We start from the raw sequence: 26,802 nt of genomic DNA on the forward strand, positions 1-26,802 counted from the left end.
TAAGCTTGGTACTGGGAAATGCCATGGGAACTGAGCTCTCTCTAGTTGAGAGACTATGTTCCATGCATCTCTCTGTGCATTGAAAGTATCTTTTGAGGTCAGCAAGTAGCATTTCTGATTGGGCTTTTTTAATCACCATAACAGTCTTGAACAATCAAAAGATGCAAAAAATATATTTCAACAAAACTGTTTTGCATTGAGTGACATGTTATATTTTGATTGGTAGGCAGAATCTTCAGAAAGTGTCGACTCTCTACCAGTGAGCAACAGTGTGCCTGAGGATCTGTCCAGAGGAAAGCACAATATGCCTACAATAGCAATTTCCAAATATTCCATTTCATCAGGTGTGTGCATGTCTTTTAACACTTCTCTTAAACATGCAGTGGTTAACAACTTCTTATTGCACGGCTGAAGTCATAGGTTCAAGTCCCAACATGTTCAGTGAATTTTTCAGTCCTTAGCTGAGTTGTAAGATGGGATGAGTGGGTTGTTTCATTGAGGTACAATGTCTCACCTTCTGCAGAAAAAAAAGAGAGGAAAGGACAAACTGCAGTGATGTACATATTGGACTGTTTCATGGAACTGATGCTAGTCACTGGACCAATTATTTCTGCTATTTTTAGTGTCCCCCTGCACACCCACCTCATTCTCCTAGTAGATATTGTTAAATTAAAACAGGTTTGTGTCAGCAAGTATTTCCACTTCACCCTAGAAACAACCAAAGTCACACTATGCTAATAGAAGGGAAAATAGGCAGAGAGCTGATTTCAGTACTTAACACATTGGTCCAGAAATTCGGGTCGGGGGCTTCCCGCGGGTGCAAGCTCCCGACCTACACTTACATATCGCACTGACATTTGAAGACTGGGCCTGTGTGGATTTCCGGTCTGTGGCCCGGTTTAGCTCCCGGCGCGCTGTGCGTGCGTGATCCAGCGGCGTACTTAGTGCGATGAGCCGGTTGGGATCATGTGAGCACTGGGCAACCAATGGGAGTTTACAAAAGTCCATTCATGAGTTAGACATAAGACCTGTCAAACTCATGAAAAGTCCGGGCGCCCAAAACACTACTTAAACTTTAAATAAAAGTTAAAAAAAATTCCAATAATTAAATTAACTATTAATAACTTTAAAAAAACTATTTTAAACAATTATTCAAATTTATGCCAAATTTTTTTTTCAAGAAATCGGGTCCAAAAATACACTTACCTTACTGTAAATTCTTTAAAAATAATAAAGATGTGGAAAAAATTTCTAACTTTAATTATTAGACCACTTACCTTATAAAACTAAGTCCTTACGTCTGCTTTTTACATTCGTAAAAAGTGGAGGCCTTCACGCACGGACAAACCTGTCAAAAAAACTGAAGTTCAACGCGTACGCGCTGCCTCAAACGTCGCAAGGGAACCGCCTCTTAACCCCTTGGTTCAGAGGAGAGGAAATGCCGGTTTTCTGCGCTTGCGCTGTGCATGCTGAAATCTGGCACTTCCAACGGGCCCACGCATGAGTACCCCGTCCGTACTCACGCGTTGGGACCGGAATTACTGGGCCATTCACTTCCAATGAGGACTTCCCATAGCAATGTTCCTCTTGTTCACCTCCACACATAGAAAGTACCATGATCATAAATGGAGACCTAAACTGTACCCTCCATCCCCAGCAGCACCAACTCCCAGGTGACACGGTCGAGCTGATTTCCAAGTTTGTGTTACCAGCAGTGAACCTCGCCCACCAGAGACACACATCCATTCATGAATAGAGAATTGTGAGCAGTACACCCCAATTTACAAATTTGCCAGTGGGCGACTCTCCCCACTGATAAAATGATTTCAGAAAATTACCCCCTATTTCTCAGGAGATGCGGACAAAACAATTGCGAGAAATGTAACAACCTTGGCTTGGTAGGATGATGGCAAGTTATACACTTCACAGAAAAGGAGCTCACCTTTACTTGAGAATAGACTTCTCAAGCAATCCACTTGGCTCTAGTCAAACACAGTCAAAAGCCTCCAGTCTGAGAAAGATCATGGGCCTGACATGCACCTGAATACCAATTGGCCCAATTCAGAACATGCACACACAGCAGCTCCTAAAACAGTTTTTCTGCTCTGGCTGAAGCCATTGTATAAAACATAATGATACAACTCTTCTGCACATGCACAATGTTTTGGCACACATGGAGAAGAAATAGCTCGCAAAGTGTGGGCATCCTGAGAGCCATGCACATGGGAGTACCATGTGAGTTGCGTGGATTAAGATAATTTTACTCGCTCAGAAAGCAAGTGGTTAGCAACAATGCCCTCCCAGGTAACAATAGTCCTTAAATATGGTTTATCTAATAAATCCTTTCTCTTCCATCCCCTCCTCAGATTCTCTTTGTCATGAATACTCTGTTAAATGTGAATGCCACCTGGCACAATAATTTTACCTGGCAATTAGTTGTGATACAGGGGCTGTGAATTTAATTCTGGAGACGGGATGGGGGCGGGTCAGCTGGTTTCCGGGTTCTGGTCCTGCCCCCAGCTGCCTCCACTCTGCAGATGTGATTTTCCCTTGATTGGCCTTGTTAAGCCCGCCTGGCCAATTAACAGGAAACGGGTCTGATGATGTCATTTGATGACGCATCATCTGCTGGTTTCCTTAAAGGGACCATGCACAATTTTATTTTGACAGTTGATCTGTCAGTGTTTGACAGCATTGAGGTGCTGCAAACACTGACAATCACTGCACACAGGTGGACACTTGCACCCAGGCTCTTCACAGCATACAGGGAGGTTCTCTTTCCTTCCAAAGGCAGGAGACCTCTCCAGGGCACCAACCTACCTTGAACCTCCACCCAACCCTCTCTATCTACTTTATCGCTTGCCCATCTCACTAGCCACCCCTCACACTCACCCTCATCCTACTGCAAGCATACCAACTAACAACACACAAGGGTAGGCACTTGAGAGGTTTAGCCAATGTCCATGTGAAGTTTCTGGTAATGTGTTGTCATACAGTGTAATATCTTTTTCCAAAAGTGCCCCTTATTGGACAGATCTGAGCACACATTGAAAAGTGTCTTGTTGAGTTCCAGTGATTGTTCAGTCATAACTCCCCCCCTCCCCCCACTATAGTGATGTGTGTGCATAGAATGGTTTGGGCATTAAAGGGATGCTTCACGGTGCTGGTGTGGGATGGTGTCAACCTGGTGCATCATGTGGCAGCCAGGATTTACAGCATCAAGTGAAGAAAATCTAGCCATGGTGATGCCATCGCTGGCTTCCCAGCCAGCAATGTTGTCAGTGGCTGATGCCCTGTGTCCAGTGCAGCATCAGGTGGGTGAGGAGGAGGTTGGCGCTCCTGGTGCTGGTGCTGCTGTTGTGGCTGGTTGTGGTGCTGCCGTGGCTACTCTTCCTCCGAATGTGACGACCAGGATGAGAGGATGTAAATGGTTCCCATCCCGTTACTATAGATTTCAGTTGAGGCAAGAAGCTTGCAAGCGCACAAAGTGGCCTGAAATTATTGCAATCATGTAACACTGCAGATGGGTGTCAGCTTGACCAGTCACAAGGTCAGTAGATTTGCAAAATCTTATCCCAAACCTCCAACAAAGTTGTTGCATTTGAATGTCAGCCATGTTACAGGGCGCTTTTAAAGTGCTGCACCAATGACTACAATTCATGTCCTCGAGAAACTCGTCTCCTTGCAGCTGGCGTGTTTCTGACAAGAGAAACAGGAGCCAGAAGCACAAAAATGGGAAACCACTATCAAAATAGGATTAACAAGGCAGTTAACAGGCTCTTAACTGCCTTAACTTCCTGTCCCACCAGTTCCCATGTCAGTTTGGGAGTGTATGACCCGACACTCACGAAAATCGCGTGGGGGTGGGATGGAAGCGGTTTGGCAGTCTGAAGCCATTTTTTACGATTTTCGCTGACGACCCGCCTCCTCAGGGCTGTTAAAATCGAGCCCATTCAGTGGGGGGTGGGTGGCGGGGAGTCATGAAGTGGGCAACATCAACATGGTGATTTTTATTAGCATACTCTAACCAGTCAAGACGATGATAATCTAGACTTTCAGGACACTTTTCTTTGTTTAAGACGCCTATAATGTTATACTGGCCCATAATATCACTGTTTCTTTGGTACAGATCGCAGTAGATCTGAGGTGGACCTGAGTGGATCCTATATATCAGGAAATGAGGATTCCATTAGCCTCAGGTGTAAATCCGTGCCTGGAGGTCTCAATGAAGCCACGGTCAGTTGAAAACATAATTTATTCATTCCTGAAATATACAAAAACTCTCATAACCACGTCAGTCATAAAGGAATATTTTTCTATAGCGTGAAATGTGTTTTTTTAAATTGAAGTAGTTTAGTAGCTATGCAAGCAAAATTAGCACCACTGGGAATACGGTGCATTACAGTTTATGAGATGCAGCCTACCAGTTTTGTAATTTTAAATCTCTACATTTGTTGCCTTACACACAAGCCCCCAAGTAATGGTTTCATTGAAAAAACATAAGAACATAAAAGATGAGGCATCTTTCCATACTTGCCTCATATACTACCTGAGGTAACAAAATGCCTCTTCCTAATCACAACTGCCATTAAACTGAGTCATACAGTTAATAGCAGAAGTGAGTGCACCATCAGAATAGAGCCTATATATTAGATGAATTGGCATTTGGGGGAGGATATTGTGAGGACTAGCACCTGTTGTACTATTGTGCATCAGATGCTGAGCTCTCATATTATTGGGCTCAAAGGTCTGAGGACTATTACACACCTGATGTATCTAGCAACATTGTAGGCCTGTTGGGTCCTGGTTGTGAATAGGGCATTGCTGTTATTGTTGGGCAACTGATTATTTCTGCACTGTTTGTAACTTGCTACGAGTCTTCCTGCCAGCTACTTAAAACTGTACTGCATTTTTTATCATCAACTTTTGTACTGCTGTAGTTTTCAGAGAGTTCATTACCTTCCAACTATGGGTGTACCTCGATATTTGCAGGTTCTAGAGTGGGAGGACAAAGATCACATAAGGCATGAAAGACTAGTGAAATTGTACCTTAAATGCTCCTTTTGGACACTTCCTTATGCTGACACTGGTATATACAGGGCCAGTGTCTTTTATCTGGATCTGTCTGAAGAAATCTGAAATTACAGACTTAGATTCCCAAAGGAAGTTTTCAGTGAACTTTACACACTCTTACAGCCAGACGTGGAAGTCAGTTCCAGCAGAGGGCTGGCTCTGTCGGTGGCTTTCAATTGTACAACTACTTTGAACTTTTATGCAGCAAATATACTGCAGTGTTTATACCACTGTGATCTGGTTTCTGTATTACAGCACTACAAGGCATGTAGTACATGTGTAGCTCAACTGGGTTCAGAATTTAAAGAAACAATGAACTAAATTTATGTGTTCATAAACTGGTCACAATTTTAATTTATCATTGGTTTTTATATTTTCTACTTTCCCTTGGAATGTAGCACTTACCACATTATCTTCGTGATCCTGCAAAAAGGAGGGTGGGTTCAGCTTGGCTACAGTGTTGGTGTTTAGAAGGTGCACCAGAGCAGTGTAGGCAGCGATTCCTTAGCCAGTGTCCAGTCGCTATAGCTGATGACCAGGTCAAAACTGGGAAAACTCATCCTGTAAGAGGAGTGTCATTATGCATATGTTGCATGACTAAGATTCAAACAGTGGTCTCCTATACGTCTCATTCAGCCTCCTGTTTATAGTGAATGGGCTACAGTTTTTTTTTATATTCTTAAACTCAAAGTGAGCATATGAGTGTTCCTCGTGAACATGGAAACCAGATATTTTTCATAATCTGAGCTGAACGCAGTTCAATAGTTTAATGCACAGTTGGCTGTGTAGCTGGCTTTATGTAAAAGCTATCATTAGGTTAAAAGCTCAGATTGTTCAGAATCATTCCAGTCACTGAGTAACAGCTGGAGCTTCCCCCATAAGACATGGGGCCGTATATTCCAATCCCTACAGGTGTGTACGCACTGTGTACACACCCATAGGGACATCGGAAATGCCGGTTTCATGCATGCCAAGCGCATGCGCTGAAAACCAGCATTTCCGATCTGTCAAGAATGCTCTTGACAGATCGGACGCCTGCCCTGGAGAAGGGCCTCTGCGGGCGGATAGTTCCGCTTTCTGGAGAACCTCTGCCTGCAGAAAACCCTTAGAAATCTTACGCATGGTAAAAGCAGGCAGAAGGTCTGCTTTTACCAGGATAAGAGTTGAAAAAAGTTTTTTAAAAATATTTTCACTCATTTATCATTTAAAAATACTTTTAAAAAGGTAAGTTTATTTTTAGCCCTGTAAAAAACTTTAATTATTTTTTTCAAAAAGTTAAATTTTTGTTTAAAATATTTAATTTATTGTAATTTCAACTAATTTTAAAAATTTAATTAAAAAAATATATTTAATGTTTTAAAGTGTTTTTGGGGTGATCACCATTCATATATTTGACAGGTCTATCTGTCAAGTGTATGAAGGGAGATTCCCTTCTTTGATTGGCTCCCCATGGTCCACGTGATCCTAGGGACGCTTGCAAACTGCCTGCACCTCTGGGATATGTGGGCCCTGCACATTTCGAGTTGGAGAGGCCCAGGAGCGGAAGTGTCCGGACATCAGGAGTCCTCAGGTAAGTCCGTAGAGTTGATCCAGATCGGAGGCCTCCGCACGCAGGAAGCCTCCGATCGGAAAATACGGCCCAATATGTTTCCAACCCCAATAACAGAAACTTCTACACATACTGGATGAATTCAATTAACTATAGATAATGCAAAGCTGTTCATAATTATTTTGTATTTGTGTATAATAACTATTCATTATCTATGAAGATGAAAGTACTTGTAAGATATTGGAACAATTTAATACTTTTTAAAGTAAACATGAAATAACTTTTGGCTAGCTAACCAATGACAGGTTTTTGTATTGCAGTTAAATATGTATTGTGGCAGCTTAGGGGCTATGCCAAGTTTCTTAGAATCTGGAGTAAAATAAAATAGAAGGATGTTTTAAACTTTAAACTACACATAAAGGGTGATAGAAAAATACTTATTCATGTTGTTGTTACAAGAAAACTTTCTGCCCCTTACAAAACATGTGTCCATTAAGTATTTGAGTTTATAGCGAAAAATGGCAAAATGACTTCCTGTTGTGTCCTTGGCTACTCTACCCTGCACAATGCTGGTGGCTCTGGTCTCTGTTTACAGCAGAAGCATCATCAACATACTCTTTACATATGGTGTACCCAAAGTACTGCACTGAACTTGTCTATATTGCAATGGGATGCAAGAGATGTAGTAAAGGTGTGGTATTTTTCAACATTAGTTGAAATGGGTCACAGTGTTTTTTTCTGATCCTATATATTCCTATGTTTATGGTATAAAACAAAATGTTAAATAACAAAATCTTAAATCCATGCAATCTTTTGCATAAACAACAGTGTAAAACATATTAAAACAATTCCCCTATATTCACCGTGATGATATGTGACTTTTAGGATTACCTTGAAGAGGAAGAAGAGGAAGATATTGATGACTTAGTCTCTATGTATCGCCCAAGTACTGGAAGAAGCAGTCTGGGAAGTGGGTTATCTATAGTAAGTTTGGAATAAATGTGTGTGATATCACTAAACTAGCATGAATAGTTATTGTTCATGTATGTTGTTCTTTAATATTATGAGAAAGCTTTAATGAAAGTTTGTAGCATATACTGTGTGTGTGTGATATATTTATTATACTATATTCCTGCACCTTTAGCACTGTTAATGCTTTAAATTATTGATGTGATGAACAGTAAATTGAGTGGTCCAATGGTTTAGACAGTGTCCTTTCACCTCTAGGACTGGGTTCAAATGATCTGTCTGCTAGCTGTAAAGACTATGTAAAATGGGTTTGGACATTTGCAAAAGTTGCACTGGTGCAGTAGGGGGTGTTCATCTTGCGTTGGGGCAGAGTAGAAGGAGCTTTACTCTGTATCTGACTGTGCTGTGATGGATCTAGGAGTTCTTGATACTGACACTTGGTGCCTGAAATGGATTTGTACTCCCCAGCACTAGCGTCCTTTACATTGATGAGTTAAATACGTCAAATACTGATGCCTTCAGTACACAAAGATTCCTGATCCTTACAGCAATAATATTTTGTGTGTTCTAATAAATTATAATTAGCAAATGTTATTACTGAATTTCAAATATATGCCTAGTGGTTCCCGAGCTGTTTTGGGCAGAGACTGTCTCAGATAGAGAATGGCACAAAACAAATCTAAAAAGCAGCAAAAAACCTTTTTCTAAATGGGAACATTCAAAAGTAAAATAAGCATATCATAAAAGGGCAGCATTGAGCAAAATAATTGTTTTGATCCAGCTGGAGTATTGTGTCCAATTCTGGGCACCACACTTTAGGAAGGAAGTGAAGGCTTTGGAAAGGGTATAGAAGAGATTTACTGGAATGGTTCCAGGATGAGGGGTTACAGTTACAGTTACAGATAGACTAGAGAAGCTGGGGTTGTTCTCCTTAGAGGAGAGAAGACTATGAGGAGATTTGATAGAGGTGTTTAAAATCATGAAGGATTCAGATAGTAAATAAAGAGAAACGGTTTCCAATGGCTGAAGGGTCGATAACTAGAGGGCACAGATTTAAAGTGATTGGCAAAAGAACCAGAGGCAACATAAGGAAAAACTTTTTTACGCAACGACTGCCTAATAGGGTGGTGGATACAGATTCAACAGTAGCCTTCAAAAGGGAACTGGATAAATATTGCAGGAATATGGGGAAAGAGTGGGGGAGTGGGACTAACTGGATTGCTCTTCAAAAGAGCCGGTGGAGACTCAATGGGCCGAATGGCCTCCTGCTGTGCTGTACTATTCTAATGTTCTAATTATCTGAAGTTTCTAAGCCTGCTTTTTTGACAGAAGCAGAGTATCCATCACATAAAATATACTAACAATTATCTAAACAAATTGTGAAGGCATCAGTTTTTCTGAAAAACTGTATTAAAGGTCCTGAGAAACAACATTGTAATAAATATTTGTGACAAGAGCTGACATCTCCATTGGCTATGCTATCTAAAGGTTTCATTCTTCTCCTTCCTTCTTTGAATTTAATTCACAGTAATTACACTGTAGATTAGTGTGAGTAATAACAGGTCAATGGGAATATAGTTGAAGAGGAGTTAAAGGGGCATATTGTCAAAAGCACATTCATAGCGATGCACGGTACTGTAAATTAATGAGGATTCAACATGAAGGGCATCACAGAGCTTATTATATAATGTTACTGATTATGTTTTTGAACTGTTTTCAAGACAGAAGCTAGGTGAGATTTGGCCAAGGATTTTGTTTTAGAAGACATTTTAGCAAGATGTTATAGCCTCTTTAAGATACTTCCATTATATACTAGTGAGATAGCAAGTTAAAAATTATTTGTTATGTTAGGGAAATTGTTTCATTTTTCAAATGAGTTGTTACGCAAGATATGTTTAAAAACAAATACTTCACACTAGAGAGGGATGTGAGCAGTTCATCCATCCAGCCAACATAAGTACCCATTGTTGGCACAAAATCCCACTGGGGCTTCTGACTGGGAGAAGTTTGTCATCTTTCTCAGCTGAACAAGGTTGCATGTAAGCTAGCAACCATAATGAAGATGAAGAAAGAAAAATATTTTATGTAAAAATACTTTTGCCAGAATTGTTGACAAATGAGTAACCAGATGCTATTGCATTTATGTAACACCAAACCTTTGCAGTTAGGTTTCATATTCTAAACTTTCCTTTTTTTAAAAATAACCTTTTCTTTTCACAAGAAAATTTATCTTTATTCTTCACCTTATGTGGAAGTTCTAATTAAGCAAGCTATATGTGTGTGAATTCTTTTTGTTTCAAACAGATCTTTCAAATATGTTAATGTTGGAAATCTTGCCTGTGTGCAAGTGCTCTTTCAGTGGTGTGCTTCCTTTTGCTGCAATGCTGTATTCTCACTATCACTCTGCAATGTCTTTGTATTTTTCTTTAATTATTGCCATGTCCTGTAACGCATTACCAGTCAAGCTCTGACAAGAAGTGGACATTCCTTAATGTACCTGATCATGATGCAGAAACCGTGAGTTGAGTTGCCTTGCCTGCAGATTTACTAAGATATCTATTTTCTCGCTTTTATCTTTTTACAAATACATCTTTAAGCATAGTGATTTGCATTTTAGGTGGCAAACACAAAGGTATGTTTATTAACATTTCCCCAGCACTTAATCTTTCTTAAAATGCATCTTTTTCCAAAAATGCATCTTTTTCCAAATAGACATGTTCTGAAAATAAAAGCCACTCATTCTGGTACATAAAATGTGGCCTTTACAGGTAGAAAAGGTTAACATGCTCCCAGCACTCTGCAGGTTGCAAGATTCTGTTTCTCATTCAACTGATTGCTGAAATGTCAAGTAACTCGGATATTATTTCCAAAAAATGACTGAGGTCAATAATAGATCCCCTTGTGGAACTGTGTAGCCAAAGACTAACCAATATAAAAGATAAATGGCACATGCCATTGTTTTGCTAAGAAAGTGAACATTCTTATCTTGTAGCTTCCTCTCTCAACAGTTTTCAATCACATATAAATATGTTTGAATTGAATAAGGTCCTTTAGAAACAATTCTTGATTTTGTAGAGCAAAAATCTGCATTCCAGATGCTGTTATTTTATTACCCAAAGCCCCAATCATTTGGGTGTTAAACAAATTGATGTAATAAGACTGATGCGGAACTTTGATGCCATTATGTTAGATTAGCTGACTATGGATTTTCTTTGAAGTGGGAGATTTAACAGCCATGTAAGCCTCTGGGCTGATGCTAATGTGTATCATTGGCATGGTAATGTTATTTCAAACAAGTCACTATCTATTTTATCAAGACAAGTTCTGTATTCATAATTAATTCTGTTATCCCACTATTTGAATTTTTTTTTTAAACATTTATGTTCCTCCCTTTCTTTAGATCTTTCCTAGCAATGTTCCATTCTTACCAAATGGGCAGTATTTCTTTTGGGGAAATGCCTGAGGTTTGCATGATGTCACTTCCTCTGCCCCCCCCCAAAAAAAAGATAGGATATTCACAGTGTGAAAATCATGGAAAAGAGGTACAACCTTGAATCCTACAATTAATATCCTTCACCACCTTGTCCACATTTTCATAACTTTATGGCTCAAAAGATAGCTTGGAAGTCAAAATTTGAAAGTGGTAAGAATTAACCTCTAAACCAGAAAATTATGAGTTAAGTTCCAGGTCGCCTTATTTGAATGATTTTTGCTCGTGGGCTTTAGATGGTAGCTCTACAAGCAGGGGCTTTCCTTCTCCGAGGAAAGGAATAACTCCCACACTCTTATCGGACCATTATAGAACCACATTGACTGTGGTTGTGAAATAGCTTGCCGGTTTAGACACTCAAAGCTAGATACATGTGTAAGGGGGGGCTTTTTGCTGGTTTTTGGTAATTTACCTGGCCAGCAGCCTTTGCTGCTGCACTCTAAACCAATGTACAAACAGCGGTTTCGAATCGCTACCCCTCCTTCAGTTCTCCCTTGTCCCGGATTTCTGCTACTGGACCTGCTCTACAGGGGTCCCAGAACTCTCCTTCCCTGTTCCCTGGCTTAGACAGCTTACTCTGAACATGAATGGCTCCTCCCCCCACACAAGCCACAGTGCTTGCCTGTGAACTCGAACTTGCTGTGGGCTGAGGATTCCTATTCTCAGGTTCACCCCTCACGGGCGGACCGTACCTCCGTTGTCGGAGCGGGTACACTGGTCCTGGTCCCCGCCTGCCTAGCGGGACCTGCTCGCATTCTCCTATCACCCCATTGTCCACCCCTCCTTGCTGCCAGAGCTCCTCAAGACTCGGAGCTGTGGGCTGCGGTCTTGGGGTCTCTAATTCCCAATCCAGCACCGTTCTGGGTGCTGCCTTTGGGATGGTTCTACTTGGGCTGCCAGTAAAGTCCAGCTGACCTGCCTTCGGGCTGATCAGACAAATCATCCCCTTTGATGCATTTAAAGCCATGTTAAGGCTTTCTATCTCTGCCCTACAGGGGCCATGATCTGCTTCCTCAAAACTTAGGGCGCAGGCCAGCTTATAAGCTGCCTTTACTTCCCTAAACTTCTCCTCCTGCTCTGTCCCTTCTGAGGTGAGGTGGGCATTCTCTTCCCGCAGTCTCATCTCGCTCCTTTTTACTCCTATAGTTTGGTACTTTAGGAATTCTATCTCGTTCCTTGCATGGCTTTTTCCCTCGCTAGCTTCTTGGGTGAGGTGTGCGATTTCCTCCTGTAGCCTCATCTCTCAGTCCCTTGCCTCTGTGACTTCCTGCACAAGGCGCTCTATAAATGCCTGGCATTTCGTGACCTCTAGTGTGAGGTGTGCATTCTCTTCCCGCACCCTCATTCCACTAGCTCTGGCCTCATACACCTCTCTGAGGCGTTCTACCTCCGCCTGGCATTTTTCAAGCTGGGACTCCTGATTCTTGGCCTCTTCAACCTCCTCCTGCACCCTCTTCAAACCCTTCTTAACCCAGCCACCTATACCATGATAGGTCAGCCTACACGCTGCTGCTAACATCCGCAGGGCTACCCACATACTGAAAATGAGAGAAACTATAGCTGATGCTTTCTCCAGATCCAGACCACTTATTAAATCAAAAACTGCCTCCACTCCTACCTGGCTCGCCATTTGTAAGGGGGGGCTTCTTTTTGCTGGTTTTTGGTAATTTACCTGGCCAGCAGCCTTTGATGCTGCACTCCAAACCAATTTACAAACAGCGGTTTCGAATCGCTACCCCTCCTTCAGTTCTGAGTGGAGGAACTTATAATTCATGATATTAAAACGGACAAGTGGTTTGGATGAGAGAAAAATCAAGTTTTATTACCTAAATAAACTACAATCAAAAGAATAAGCTATACCACACGAACACAGTAATTACAGTAAAACTATATAACGGGGTTGCAGACAGCGAAAATGAGGGATAAAATGACTACAATGCTATTTAAACAATCTTAGCAATTACTCTCAAATCACCACCCCAAACTCCTGCTAGGTTGCCTTGTTGAGGAGTCAGAACACCCTGCTCACCTGTGGTCCAGCGAAGTAAAAAGAGAGAGATAGCTTCTCAGCAGCTATCTTTATACCTGGTGAGCCCCCTGCCGTTCTGCCTTGCAAGGGCTGTGTGCAAAATTCCCACCTAAAGGGTCCAATACACAAGAGAAAGCTGTGATTGGCTAACTCAGAGTGGTTGGACTGGGTTAATGTGTCTTCCGGAGCTCCCTGGGCTGAAACAAAAGGGAAATACAGCTGCTCTATTGTCCAGAATGCTAGGTGATTTAAGCCCATTCAGTTCTTAAATGGATTCCCATTCAAGATCCAAAAGTCTCTTCTGCAGTTTAGATGTATCCACTCGATATACAAACAAATGCTAATAGCATTCAATTGCTTTGTAAACATAGCATTGTCCTGTGGTAACGTTTTGTCTCCATTGAACCTTACTTCCAGACACAGAAAGCTGCTTCCAAGCCCCTTTGTCTTCGGCCATGTGGTGACAGCCATTTTTATCCCTGGAAATTTAAAAGCACAACGCCCAGGGATTCTTTAATCAAAAAAATTAATCTTCAGAACTGTAAATTATTGCGAATTCTTACACATGGTGACAAGGCCCTGCAAGATAAGAAAAATGAGGCAAAAAATTGTCATAAATATTTATTCAGTAACAAAAGAAAGCTACAAAAGTCCTGTTTTGCACTTATAAACTGGTGTTTTGAGTGGGTTGGTGTTTTACATGTACATTGAAGACTTTTAATCTTCACTGCCTGGGTGGTATTCTGGTGGAACAGATCACTTGCCCCTTACAGAACATGAAATTAATTAAATGAAAATTAGGCAGCTCCTATAAAGGGCCCTGGCAGATTACTGTCCAGGCAGTGAAGATGAACATTTACCCCATTAGTCCAAGTTTAGTTAATTTGCAGAATTAAAAATCTGCTTGAATTGGTTGAATCAGTTATTTGTGAAACATGAACTATTATGGATATTATTCTGTGACTCAGTAAATTTACCACAATAGCGCTCCACCTCTAAAAATGACCCATTATTATGTAGTTTTAGTTCTGAAACAAAGTGAGTGTTGATATTCTTCTATTATGGATGCAGTAAACAGAAACATGCTTTTACCTCATCAGTTCAATACATTACAAACCCTCTTAACCTGCATTAACTGCTGTTGGTAGTTGTTTTATTATGTCTGTTAGCTAGGTTATCTAAAAATAGACAAAAGGCTTTTTGCTCATTTTCATAAGTCTTCATGTCCTGCACCCTATAGCCTGTGCTTTGTCATACCAAGGAGAAAGTATATCTGTTTTAATACCTCTCATTCAAGACTGCTGTCCACTGCAATCAATTAGTGGGTAGTAATGAAATACATCATAATATATGACAGCTTTTAGTCAATCTCATAAATCCTTTTGTTACAAATATTTAATACTTGCAAGTATATAATTGTCAGTATGAGATACATGCAGTCTTAGGTTATTGATTTAACCAAAGACCCAATGCAGGAGTGAGTAAAAAAAGATCTTTCCGCTGCAAGTGCACATATAGTCAAAATTTCATACAAGATCACAAAATAATTATGGATGAGGAAGATCAACCTGCCCATATTAGTTCATCCAACTAGACACATCCTACAGTCCCCCCACTGCAGTATCTCATTGTTTCTGAGATGCATCCAGAGTTTTCACCTGCACCACTCTACTGGGAAGTCCATTCGAAGTGTTGATCTCACACTTGTGGAGAACTCCCTGATATCAGTCCTATTCTTCATTTTATTAGTTTGAACTATGTCCTCTTGTCCTACTCCTGCAATTTAATTTCAAATAATATTCTGGATTTACCTTTTTCCATACCAATTACTATCATGTATACCTTTCAGAGCCCTGCTTTCCAGGCTGAAAATGCCCGAGTCTCTCCAGTCTTTCCTCACAACTCCGACCCCTGATATTCGGGATCAGCTCATAGCTCTTCTCTGCTTGAATATCTCCCTTGTGTTTTGGCAACCAGAACTGGATGCACTACTCAATGTGTGTCGTCTTACCAGAGCACTGTACGGTTTGATCATGGCTTCCTCTGACTTCTATTCCACTTTTTTCTATTATGTAGTTCAACATTCTTTTGGCTTTTGTTGATTGCTGCTCTGTATTGGTTTGACATATTGAGGGTAATTTTGCATTTGTGCGATAGCGTAAAACGGATGCTAGTAAATCTGCCGTCCGTTATACATCTCCCCGATTTTTCACTGGAAATTAAAATTGGGAGAGATGTAAAATGGGCTGTTGATTCGCTATCGCCCGTTTTACTCGACTGCACAAAGTCAAAGTTACTCCCGTTGAGTGCTGGGTCTACTAAGACCCCAAGGTCTCTTTCCACTTTATCCTTTCATGGAGTACATGCGTGGCTTGTTTTATATCCTATGTGCAGTACTTTACACTTGTCTGCATTAAATTTCATCTGAGACTAATCTAAATGAAAAATAGTGGTCCCAAAGCCAAGCCCTGGGGCACCCCACTCAGTACCTCACCCCTCTCTGCCTGCCCCCCCCCAACCCAACCCAGCCTGACATAACACTAACAAATATTTCTTGTTTTCAACCTATCAACCAGTAGCTTATCTATTCCCAGAATTGACCCTGAATCCCCACAGAGTTTAAGTTTGACTAATAGCCTTTCATGGGGGACTTTGTCAAATTACCCTTTTAAGTTTAGGTACACTACGTCATAAGGCTTATCCGGCAAAATGCTTCCTTCAAATACTATGCACATGCATAAAGAGTACAGTGTAATCAATACGCTTTCTGTGGACAATTATTTCGTACTGGGGAAAGCCAAACTGTGTTTACATAAATCATAGATGAGCAAGCTGTTTGGATTTGACTCATTCTTTTAAAAAGACAAATACATTGGTGTAGTCACTTCAATCCTTCCAACTGTCAAGCTAAATCAGTGTTACTTTGCAGTAGTTTCATAATTTTTTCAATGCTGAACCTAATTTTTTTTTTAGATCTGGCGCTGTGTGACCGACTGTTGAGAAACGCGACACTGGGGTCTGATACGAAATACAAATAGATCTTTTCACTCCACCCATATGATCAATTTGTAAAAACAATCTTTATTGTAGTAGTGCTTAGTAGACCCAAGAATATCATTTCTTAAAGTTGTTGCTAACAGTAGGGAATATCCTAATGATAAAAGGCAAGAGTGGAGCTAGAGTTGTGATATGACCTACCTCAGTCATTAAGTAAACAATTATAGTACCAAGGTTTACCTGATATTTTAATTCATCCTTGGTGTGACTGAGCATTAGGTGAAAGGCTGATAAACACTAAAAACTCATTTAATATCTGATCTGTTAACACTATTTATTTGTTTCTTCTTGTAGACCAGTTTAAATAGTATGATGAGTGTCTACAGTGAAACAGGAGACTATGGCAATGTGAACATCAGTGGAGAAATTCTCCTTGCAATCAATTATAGCTACAAAAGTGGGGCACTAAATATTATTGTGAAGGAATGTCACAATTTAGCGATTGCAGATGAGAAGAAGCAGAGAACTGACCCGTAAGTATTATTTTCCCTTTTTGAAGAGATTGCTTGGTGTTTAAACTGGAGTAATCATCAGATGCTCTGGTCAAATACTTGTGGTATTACATGCAAATCTTGGTAGCTCTCCTTTAGCGCATTAACCAGCTCAGAACAACTTCTTCATGCTTATTTACTCCATTTCAAGGGTGTTTATTGTTGTATGTCAGAACTTATACATTTCTTTTTCACCTGCAGCTACGTGAAGACTTACCTCCTTCCAGACAAATCTCGTCAAAGCAAACGCAAGACTAAGCTCAAATCCAACACAACAAATCCAGTTTTCAATGAAACGTTAAAGGTTTGTCAATCTGGTTTCTTTGTGAATCATCAACTAACTCCATTAGGAAGCTGTTCACTCCCCAATGTTTCAAAAGGCGTTGCAGATTGGCCGCCTATTATAGAAACCACCCAATTTTAATTTCCATTGATTTCAGTTGGAAATAGAAATTGGACGGTTTCTATTACGGGCAGTCGATCCACAACGCCAGTTGTATGCCCAGGCAGCAAGTTGAAATTCTGTCCCCAATGTAATATTCTGTTGCTAGAGTGTAGGAGTGTAGGCATGTTCATTTAAGGTTATGAGATCTGATTGACAAAGTGAGTTGATTCAAAAGTTAACTGCAATTCAGACTAGAGACAAGAACTGTGGCTTTGTTTGTGGCAGGTCAATTAAAAACCTGCAGACGTTGTGGTTCCGATATTTTCTGATCCTGGAGAGTTTCTCTGCACAGTGCATGAAAAATAGAAATACAAAATTGCATGAATATGTAAAGCTTTTATATTAGAGATGTTTGTGATTAAATGTGGATCTTGTACTACACTCGCTGTAGACTAGAACTTGTTATACTTTTCTTTCATGTTGAAATAACTGCCTTAAGAAAGCAGCATTTTGGTGACAGGCTTGAGGAGACATTTCAGTTTGATTCATTTTATTTGCTACTAAATGGCAGCATTTCATTGGCAATACATGGCTGAACAGAATGTTTCTAGATGACTGCCTCAGCTATTATCTGTAAATTATCCCATTTTTGTAACCTTTCTTGCAGTACGTCATCAGTCACACACAACTGGAGACAAGAACTCTACAGCTGTCAGTCTGGCACTATGACAGGTTTGGACGGAACAGCTTCTTAGGTGAAGTGGAGATACCATTTGATGCCTGGGATTTGGAAAAACAAATTGAGGAATGGTTTCTACTGCAGCCAAAGGTGAGCTTCTAAATACAAGATTAGAATAGAGGGTTTCCACTCCCAACAGAGTAAGGGAAAATCAGGAGGGACAATCACCTCAGGCCATTTGCTATTGGCGTGTTTCGGAGGGGAATTGGAAGAGGCCCAGGATCTGGTCACCTATCTGCCCTTGCAGCTATGAAAGTGCATTTTGTGGAGGCATCCAACTGGAAGGAGAGTAAATAATCTTTAAAAAAAGACTTGACCTTCTCAAATGAAATACCAATAGTATACTAAGTTCTGCCATTTGCATTAAATTGTATAGGAAGTCCTATAGTGGTCAATACCATGATTGATGATCACGTGATGAATCTGATGTAACAATTTCAACAGACCTGTAGCGGTGTATATTATTTTAAACAGCAATAATTGTCCTTTTTCTTCGCTTCTCTCCTCCAGGCAGTGACTCATACTGGGATACAGTACTTATAAATCCTCCAGTACCTCACTGACTTAGGGATTTTCGGGGGGGGGGGGGGGGGGGGAAATTCGGTTGATTAGCACCTCCCGTTAGCACCCTAACAGGGCGCAAAGCAACTAGCGCCTGAGCGTGGCGGTGTTAAATACTACCGCCACGATCTCCTGCGCCCGCAGATCGTGACGCAGTCGAGCGTGCAACGCCCCGGACCGGATATTGAGTCGCGCCCCCCGCTGCTAGCAACGACAGGTGGAGGGTAATGTTTTGCAGTCGGGAAGGGGCTGGAGGAGTGCTATTTAAAGGCGGGTGCTGCCTGCCTTTTCTTGTTGGCAAAATTTTTGGTACATGCAGGTGAGAGAGATGTCTGGAAAGATTTAACACTGTCCTAAGGAGTTTTGGCCCTCAGCACCACTTTTGAGGTTCCTAAACGCCGAGCACTTTCCCTGGGCCTATCCATTAGTGCATCCAACACAATTGCTTTAGAGGTCTCTCCAGCCAGAGATTCAAGGCTGCAATGAGCAGGGTGTGGCTGGCCAGAAAGATGACCCCCCCCCTTTAAGAACTGGAAGGCGCCAGTCTGTCTGTGTTCCATTGCTAACTGACATCACCAGCGCTCTGAGGTAGCGCCTTGCTCCTCGACGTTAGCGGCTTAAGACAGGTGTGTAGCGCCTGATTTAGCGCTCAAATCACCTCCAGGGGTGATAGAGGCCAAGTTTGCAGTCGGAGGCGATAATTCGCGCTGGGCGCTAAACTTTGCGCCCGGCTGCTAATAGCACCCCAAACAGGGCGATACTGAATTTCTCCCCCTTGAAGTATTAGCTACAAATCTTAAATGAGTACCTATATAGTTGTTGCTTATTAATAACATCAAAATGCCATTCATTTGAAATGGAAAGTCTGCCTTTCTGTATGCAATGTATATTTTTGAATTCAAACAAAATATGTTTTAGAATCACAATCTTTTCAGCTTATATGTGGCATGAGAGTTTCTGATGAGCACTTTTTATAGTTAGTAAACCACTCCATTACTTGTCTCAACACAGATTATTCTTTAAACTGAACTGAAACAATATTTGTCATTCTATAACTAAAGCAATCATTATAAAAATCATTAAAATTAAAATAATGGTGCTTAAAGCAAAGTATTATAGCCACAATTTTGCATAACTGATTTAAAACCATGTTTGGCTGAATTTTATGTTCCTTGAAGTGAAGGATGCCAGTGCTAGGAAATGGAACACTTATCCTTTTTTGCTCACACAGTCAGTATTAAGCAGGCCGGTTATAGCACACCATTCTGCAAAGTAGAGCTCTTAAGCTCCAGGTTTCAGAGCTTGAGCAGCAGCTGGTGTCACTGTAATGCATCCGTGAGGCTGAGAGCTATGTGGATAGCATGTTTCAGGAGGTGGTCACCCCACAGCATAAGAATGTGCAGGCAAAGAGGGAATGGGTGACCGTCAGACAGACAAGGAGGCCCAGGCAGGTAGTGCAGGAGTCCCCTGAGTGCATCTCACTCTCTAACCTGTATGAATACCGGTGAGGGTGATGGTTCCTCTGGGGAGTAGAGCCAGAGCCAAGTTCATGGCACCAGCTGTACAGGGGGGGGGGGGGGGGGAGGGGGAGAAAGAGAGAAGGAAGATCGGGAAAGCAATTGTGGTAGGGGATTCAGTAGTTTGGGGAACAGACAGGCATTTCTGCAGCCGCAGGCATGATTTCAGGGTGGTATGTTGCCTCACTGATGGCAAGGATGCCACTGAGCGACTGCAGCACATTCTGAGGGGGGAGGGTGAACAACCAGAGGTTGTGGTCCATATCGGTATCAACAACATAGGTAGAAAGAGGGATGAGGTCCTGCAGGCACATATTAGGGAACTAGGAAAGAGATTAAAAAGCAGGGCCTCAAAGGTAGTAATCGCTGGATTACTCCCGGTGTCACGAGCTAGTGAGTATAGAAATAGGAGGATAGAGCAGATGAATGCATGGCTGGTGAGATGGTACAGGAGGGAGGGCTTCAGATTCCTGGGACATTGGGACTGGTTCTGGGGGAGGTGGGACCTGTACAGGCGGGACCAGGTTGCACCTCAACAGAGCCGGGACCATTGTCCTCACGAGGGGTGGGGGGGTTTGCTAGTGCTGTTGGGGAGTGTTTAAACTAATTAGGCAGGGGGATGGGCACCAGGATGTAGCATTAGAAAGGAGAAACAAGGTGCACAAAGGATTGGGAGAGACAGATAGCACTAGAGTAAGAAATAGTATGGTATTAGGTGGGGTCAGACTAAGAGAGAATACAAGAAGGTCTAAGATAGGTTTACAGTGCATGTGTGTAAATGCACGAAGCGTGGTAAATATGGTTGGTGAGCTGCAGGTGCAAATAGCAACATGGGAATATGATGATGTGGCGATAACAGAGACCTGGCTCATAAAAGGGCAGAATTGTGTACTAAATATTCCTGGATATAAGGTATTCAGGAAAGAAAGGTGGCAGTATTGATTAAGGAGACTATTACAGTGCTGGAGAGAGAGGATGTCCTAGAGGGGTCAAGGACAGAATCAATTTGGTTAGAGTTAAGAAACAGTAGAGGTGCCATTACACTGCTACATGTGTTCTATAGGCCACCAACTAGTGGGAAGGATATAGAGGAGCAAATTTGCAGGGAAATTACAGAGTGGTGCAAGAACTAATAGAGTAATGATGATACAAAAAGAAAATACTGCAGATGCTGGAAATCTGAAATAAAAACTGAAAATGCTGGAGATACTCAGCAGGTCAGGCAGCATCTGTGAAGAGAGAAACAGAGTTAACGTTTCAGGTCGATGACCTTTCGTCAGAACTGGAAAAAAGCAGGAAATGGAACAGATTTTTAAGCAAGTGCAGGGGCTGGGAAAGGGGGGAGGGGATGAAAGAACAAAAGAGTAATGATAATGGCAGACTTCAACTATCCTAATATAGACTGGGATAGTAATAGTGTAAAGGGCAGAGAGGGGGAAGAATTTTTGAAGTGTGCTCAGGAGAACTTTCTTGATCAGTATGTTTCCGGCCCAATGAGGAAGGAGGCATTGCTGGATCTGGTTCTGGGGAATGAGGTGGGTCAAGTGGAGCAAGTGTCAGGGGAACATTTAGGAAACAGTGATCATATATCATAAGGTTTAGATTAGCTATGGAAAAGGACAGGGAGCAATTTAGAGTAAAAATACTTAATTGGAGGAAGGCCAATTTCAGTGGGTTGAGAATGGATTTGGCCCGGGTAAATTGGAATCAAAGATTGGCAGGCAAAACTGTAATCAAACAATGGGCTGCTTTTAAAGAGGAAATGGTTCGAGTACAGTCGAGGTACATTCCCACGAGGGGAAAAGGTATGGCAACCAAAGACAGAGCTTCCTGCATGACGAAAGAGATAGAGAGTAAGATGAAGCAGAAAAAGGGGGCGTATGACAGATGTCAGGTTGAGAATATAAGTGAGAATCAGGCTGAATATAGAAAGTTCAGAGGGGGAGTGAAAAAGGAAATAAGAGGGCAAAGAAAGAGTATGAGAACAGATTGGCAGCTAACATAAAAGGGGTTTCAAAAGTGTTCTACAGGCATATAAATAGTAAACGGGTAGTAAGAGGAGGGGTGGGGCCCATTAGGGACAAAAATGGAGACCTACGCATGGAGGCAGATGACATGGCTGAGGTACTAAATGAGTACTTTGCATCTGTCTTTACCAAGGAAGAAGATGCTGCCAAAGTCATAGTGAAAGAGAAGGTAGTTGAGATATTGGATGGGATAAAAATTGATAAAGAGGAGGTACTAGATAGGCTGGCTGTACTTAGGATGCTGAGAGAAGTAAAGGGGGAAATTGCAGAGGTACTGGCCATAATTTTCCAATGCTCCTTAGATACAGGGGTGGTGCCAGAGGACTGGAGAATTGCAGATGTTACATCCTTGTTCAAAAAAGGGTATAATGATAAACCCAGCAACTACAGCGCTCATCAGTTTAACCTTGGTAGTGGGGAAGCTTTTAGACACGATAATCTGGGACAAAATTAACAGTCACTTGGATAAGTGTTGATTAATTAAGGAAAGCCAGCACGGATTTGTTAAAGGCAAATCGTGTTTAACTATTGTGTTTTGATGAGGGTGGACGAGGGCAATGCGGTTGATGTGGTGTACATGGACTTCCAAAAGGCATTTGATAAAGTGCCACATAATAGGCTTGCCAGCAAAGTTGAAGCCCATGGAATAAAAGGGACAGTGGCAGCATGGACATGAGGTTGGCTGAGTGACAGGAAACAGAGTAGTGGTGAGCGGTTGTTTTTCGGACTGGAGGAAGGTACACAGTGCTGTTCCCCAGGGGTCAGTACTAGGACCATTGTTTTTCTTGATATATATTAATGACTTGGACTTGGGTGTACAGGGCACAATTTCAACATTTACAGATGACACACAACTTGGAAGTACAGTGAGGAGGATAGTGATAGACTTCAAGAGGACATAGACAATCGGTGAAATAGGCAGACACAGGCAGATAACATTTAACGCAGAAAAGTGCAAAGTGATACATTTTGGTAGGAAGAACGAGGAGAGGCAATATAAACTAAAGGGTACAATTTTAAAGGGGGTGCCTGAACAGAGAGACCTAGGGGCATACGTACACAAATCGTTGAAGGTGGCAGGACAGGTTGAGATAGCGATTAAAAAAGCATACAGGATCCTGGGCTTATAAATAGAGGCATAGAGTACAAATGCAAGGAAGTTATGATGAGCCTTTATAAAACACTGGCCCGACCTCAACGGTGTCCACACCGCACTATAGGAAGGGTGTGAAGGCCTTAGAGAGGGTGCAGAAAAGATTTACAAGAATGGTTCCAGAGATGAGGGACTTCAGTTACATGGATAGACTGGAGAAGCTGGGGTTGTTCTCCTTAGAGCAGAGAAGGTTGAGAGGAGATTTGATGTTCTAAATCATGAGGGGTCTAGACAGAGTAGATAAGAGAAACTGTTCCCATTGGCGGAAGGGTCGAGAACCAGAGAACACTGATTTAAGGTGATTGGGAAAAGAACCAAAGGTGACGCGAGGAAAAACTTTTTTACGCAGCGAGTGCTTAGGATCTGGAATGCACTACCTGAGAGGGTGGTGGAGGAAGATTCAATCGTGGCTTTCAAAAGGGAATTGGATAAGTACCTGAAGGAAAAAAAATTGCAGAGCACCAGGGAAAGGGCAGGGGAGTGGGACTGGCTGAAGTGCTCTTGCAGAGAGCCGGCACGAGCTCGATGGGCTGAATGGCCTCCTTCTGTGCTGTAACCATTCTATGATTCTAACTCTCACTCAATAATGTGTCTTAGTCCCAACCTCAGATGAGAAATGCTTATGGCTATTTTAGTACAAATTAGAAGCAGTTTTGTCTGTGGCCTAAGCCTTTATCTAACCTTTTTCCCACTACTCCAAGATAGAAAGTCACCACTTGGTCATTAGCAATGTTTGAACCATTGCTAGGTGGACAGCAGATAGCAGGAGCTCCTCCTGAGTAGCATGGTGAGCAGCACACTAACCATGTGTGAGTGCAGGACCACCAGCCTCCAGATCACAGCATGGGCATCGCTGTACCCCATCCCAGCATGGGCAACGCTGTACCCCATCCCAGCATGGGCAACGCTGTACCCCATCCCAGCATGGGCAACGCTGTACCCCATCCCAGCATGGGCAACACTGTCCCCCATCCCAGCATGGGCAACGCTGTACCCCATCCAGTAGTGATTCCACAATTTGGGGGTACAGAGCAACAGCATCATTGGTTTGTCGTTCTGCAACCCAATCATGTCATGGTATATATTGAACAGTGGTTATATGAGCAACTATTCTCATAACCACCCTCCAAGTAATGACTGCAAACAACTGTTGTCCAAAGTTGAAGTCAGGTTTAGTATTAAGCTGAAATGCAAACTGTATTGACACAATGATCTTTGGCAAGTACTGGTGAAGTCACAGTGAACTGTTCTTACCTTCCAGGACCCATTTGTTTTCAATTGTAATGCAATATACCTGTACATGAAATATAAATAATATGTCACAAAATGCAATTGTTCGATTACTTCAACCTGCACATCAGAAAAGCTCTAAGGATACAAGTGCAATCAGTATATGGGCGGATTTAAGTGCTATTCTTACAGAAATACTTGTCCTTTGCTTGTTCTTAGATGGAGGTTGCTGTAGATAATGTTCTACAGTATAAAGGGGAATTGACAATTTCTTTGCGTTATGTCCCATATGCTCAGCATCTACCCCATCCACCAGAACATGGAAAAGGTAAGTGAATTTACATCTATTACAGCTGCTCTATGTAGAGTACAACAACAACAAATTGTATTTATATAGCGCCTTTAACATAGTAAAACCTCCCAAGGTGCTTCACAGGAATATTATAAGACAAAAATTTTGACAGTGAGCCAGAAAAGGAGAAATTAGGCCAGGTGACCAAAAGCTTGGTCAAAGAGGTAGGTTTTAAGGAGTGTCTTAAAGGAGAAAAGAGCGGTAGAGAAGCGAAGAGGTTTAGGCAGGGAATTCCAGAGCTTAGGGCCTAGGCAACAGAAGGCACGGCCACCAATTGTTGAGCAATTATAATCAGGGATGCTCAAGAGGGCAGAATTAGAGGAGCGCAGATATCTCATTGTTGTTGTTGAAGCACTGCTCCTGTACCAATGGCCACGAACTGAATGTGAAATTTCCAGGCTTCACTGGGAAGACCCATTTTTTAGTTGGTCTTAGTGAGTCTCAGTAGTTTTACATTAGGTGTGCAACTGGCTCCATGGGACCTGCTCTTGTGGGAACTGGTGATACTAGCAAAGTCTCGCGAAATGTAAGAACAGCTTATACTTATGTACAGAGCAGGGGTTCATTACATTGTTTTCCTGTAGATTTCTCAACCATTATTGCAATCAAAATTCATTCTGATCAAAGAACAACAGAGCCCACATAGTTAAATAGGGGTGTAAATAGCATACTAAGGATAAGCAGGTGGCTTTCAATATGTATAAGGAATCTGATAGGCAGGAGGTTTGGGTAACTAAAGACTAGCAAAAAATAGGTTAAACAAAAATGAAAAACCAAGAGAACACAATGCAAGATCTCTGAGAAATCTCAAGTAACAGTGAAGAAGTTTTCAAGTATATACACAGAACAAATAATGTGCACAAAAAGGTGTCAGGCCTGCTCTACTCAAAATTCTTAAACAGTTGCTAAGTAGCAGCCACCAACAAAAAAGTAAAATATTTTTTTCAAGTTTAATGTGGAGCTAGGAGGAGCAGGAGTGCTCCTCCTGGTTCCACAGCACTCCTGAGGGGTGCTGCTGGTCTGCGATTGCATCCCCTCCCATTCTCCTTCCTTCCCCATCCAGGAATTAGCTGAGGTTTGCTGCTACCAAGGCAAGCGGTGCAAAATTGATCCCTTTGTAATGGGCAAGCTGCCTCTGGAGGTACGAAAGGTGCTGGCAGCTCACCCAAATTATTGAAATGAGGCTGGTTACAGCATAGAAGGAGGCCATTCGGCCGTCGAGCCCGTGCTGGCTCTCTGTAAGAGCACTTTAGCCAGTCCCACTCCCCTGCTTTCCCCGTAGCCATGCATATTTTTTTCCTTCAAGTACTTTTATCCAATTCCATTTTGAAAGCCACAATTGAATCTGCCTCCACCACCCTTTCAGGCAGTACATTCCAGATCCTAACCACTCGTTGCGTAAAAAAGTTTTTCCTCATGTCACCTTTGGTTCTTTTCCCAATCACCTTAAATCTGTGTCCTCTGGTTCGCGACCCTTCCGCCAATTGGGAACAGTTTCTCTCTATCTACTCTGTCTAGACCCCTCATGATTTTGAACACCCCTATCAAATCTCCTCTCAACCCTTTTGCTCTAAGGAGAACAACCCGAGCTTCTCCAGTCTATCCACATAACTGAAGTCCCTCATCCCTGGAATCATTCTCGTAAATCTTTTCTACACCCTCTCTAAGGCCTTCACATCCTTCTGAATTGGACACAATACTCCAGTTGAGGCTGAACCATTGTTTTATAAAGAATGATTATAACTTCCTTGCTTTTGTACTCTATGCCTCTATTTATGAAGTCCAGGATCCCGTATGCTTTTTTTAACCGCTTCCTCAGCCTGCCCTGCCATCTTCAATGATTTGTGCACCTATATTCCCAGGTCTCTCTGTTCATGCACCCCCTTTAGGATTGTACCCTTTAGTTTATATTGCCTCTCCTCGTTCTTCCTGCCAAAATGTATCACTTCGCACTTTTCTGCATTAAATTTCTTCTGTCACGTGTCAGCGTGTCTATATCTTCTTGAAGTCTATCACTATCCTCCTCACTGTTCACTACGCTTCCAAGTTTTGTGCCATCTGCAAATTTTGAAACTGTGCCCTGTACACCCAAGTCCAAGTCATTAATATATACCAAGAAAAGCAGTGGTCCTAGAACCGACCCCTGAGGAACACCACTGTATACCTTCCTTCAGTCCGAA

General features: G+C 41.9%; 1 protein-coding gene across 3 annotated transcripts in view; it reads left to right on the forward strand.

Moving 5' to 3' along the window:
* Positions 1-26,802, forward strand: part of sytl5 (synaptotagmin-like 5) — a 139,381-nt gene that overhangs the window by 98,551 nt on the left and 14,028 nt on the right. For 2 of the 3 annotated variants that reach the window (XM_086006622.1, XM_086006623.1), the window contains exons 8-15: positions 227-344; positions 4,130-4,236; positions 7,508-7,606; positions 10,052-10,108; positions 16,462-16,640; positions 16,860-16,962; positions 17,711-17,872; positions 24,490-24,598. In XM_086006622.1, the coding sequence (XP_085862748.1) occupies positions 227-344; positions 4,130-4,236; positions 7,508-7,606; positions 10,052-10,108; positions 16,462-16,640; positions 16,860-16,962; positions 17,711-17,872; positions 24,490-24,598 (934 nt within the window). The remainder of the gene's footprint in view (positions 1-226; positions 345-4,129; positions 4,237-7,507; positions 7,607-10,051; positions 10,109-16,461; positions 16,641-16,859; positions 16,963-17,710; positions 17,873-24,489; positions 24,599-26,802) is intronic. The other variant, XM_086006624.1, reaches the window with a different exon arrangement.

The sequence above is a fragment of the Somniosus microcephalus genome, chromosome 14 (genome assembly GCF_052327205.1).
Source record: "Somniosus microcephalus isolate GS21.2 chromosome 14, FLI_Smic_1.0, whole genome shotgun sequence".
NCBI lineage: Eukaryota > Metazoa > Chordata > Chondrichthyes > Squaliformes > Somniosidae > Somniosus > Somniosus microcephalus.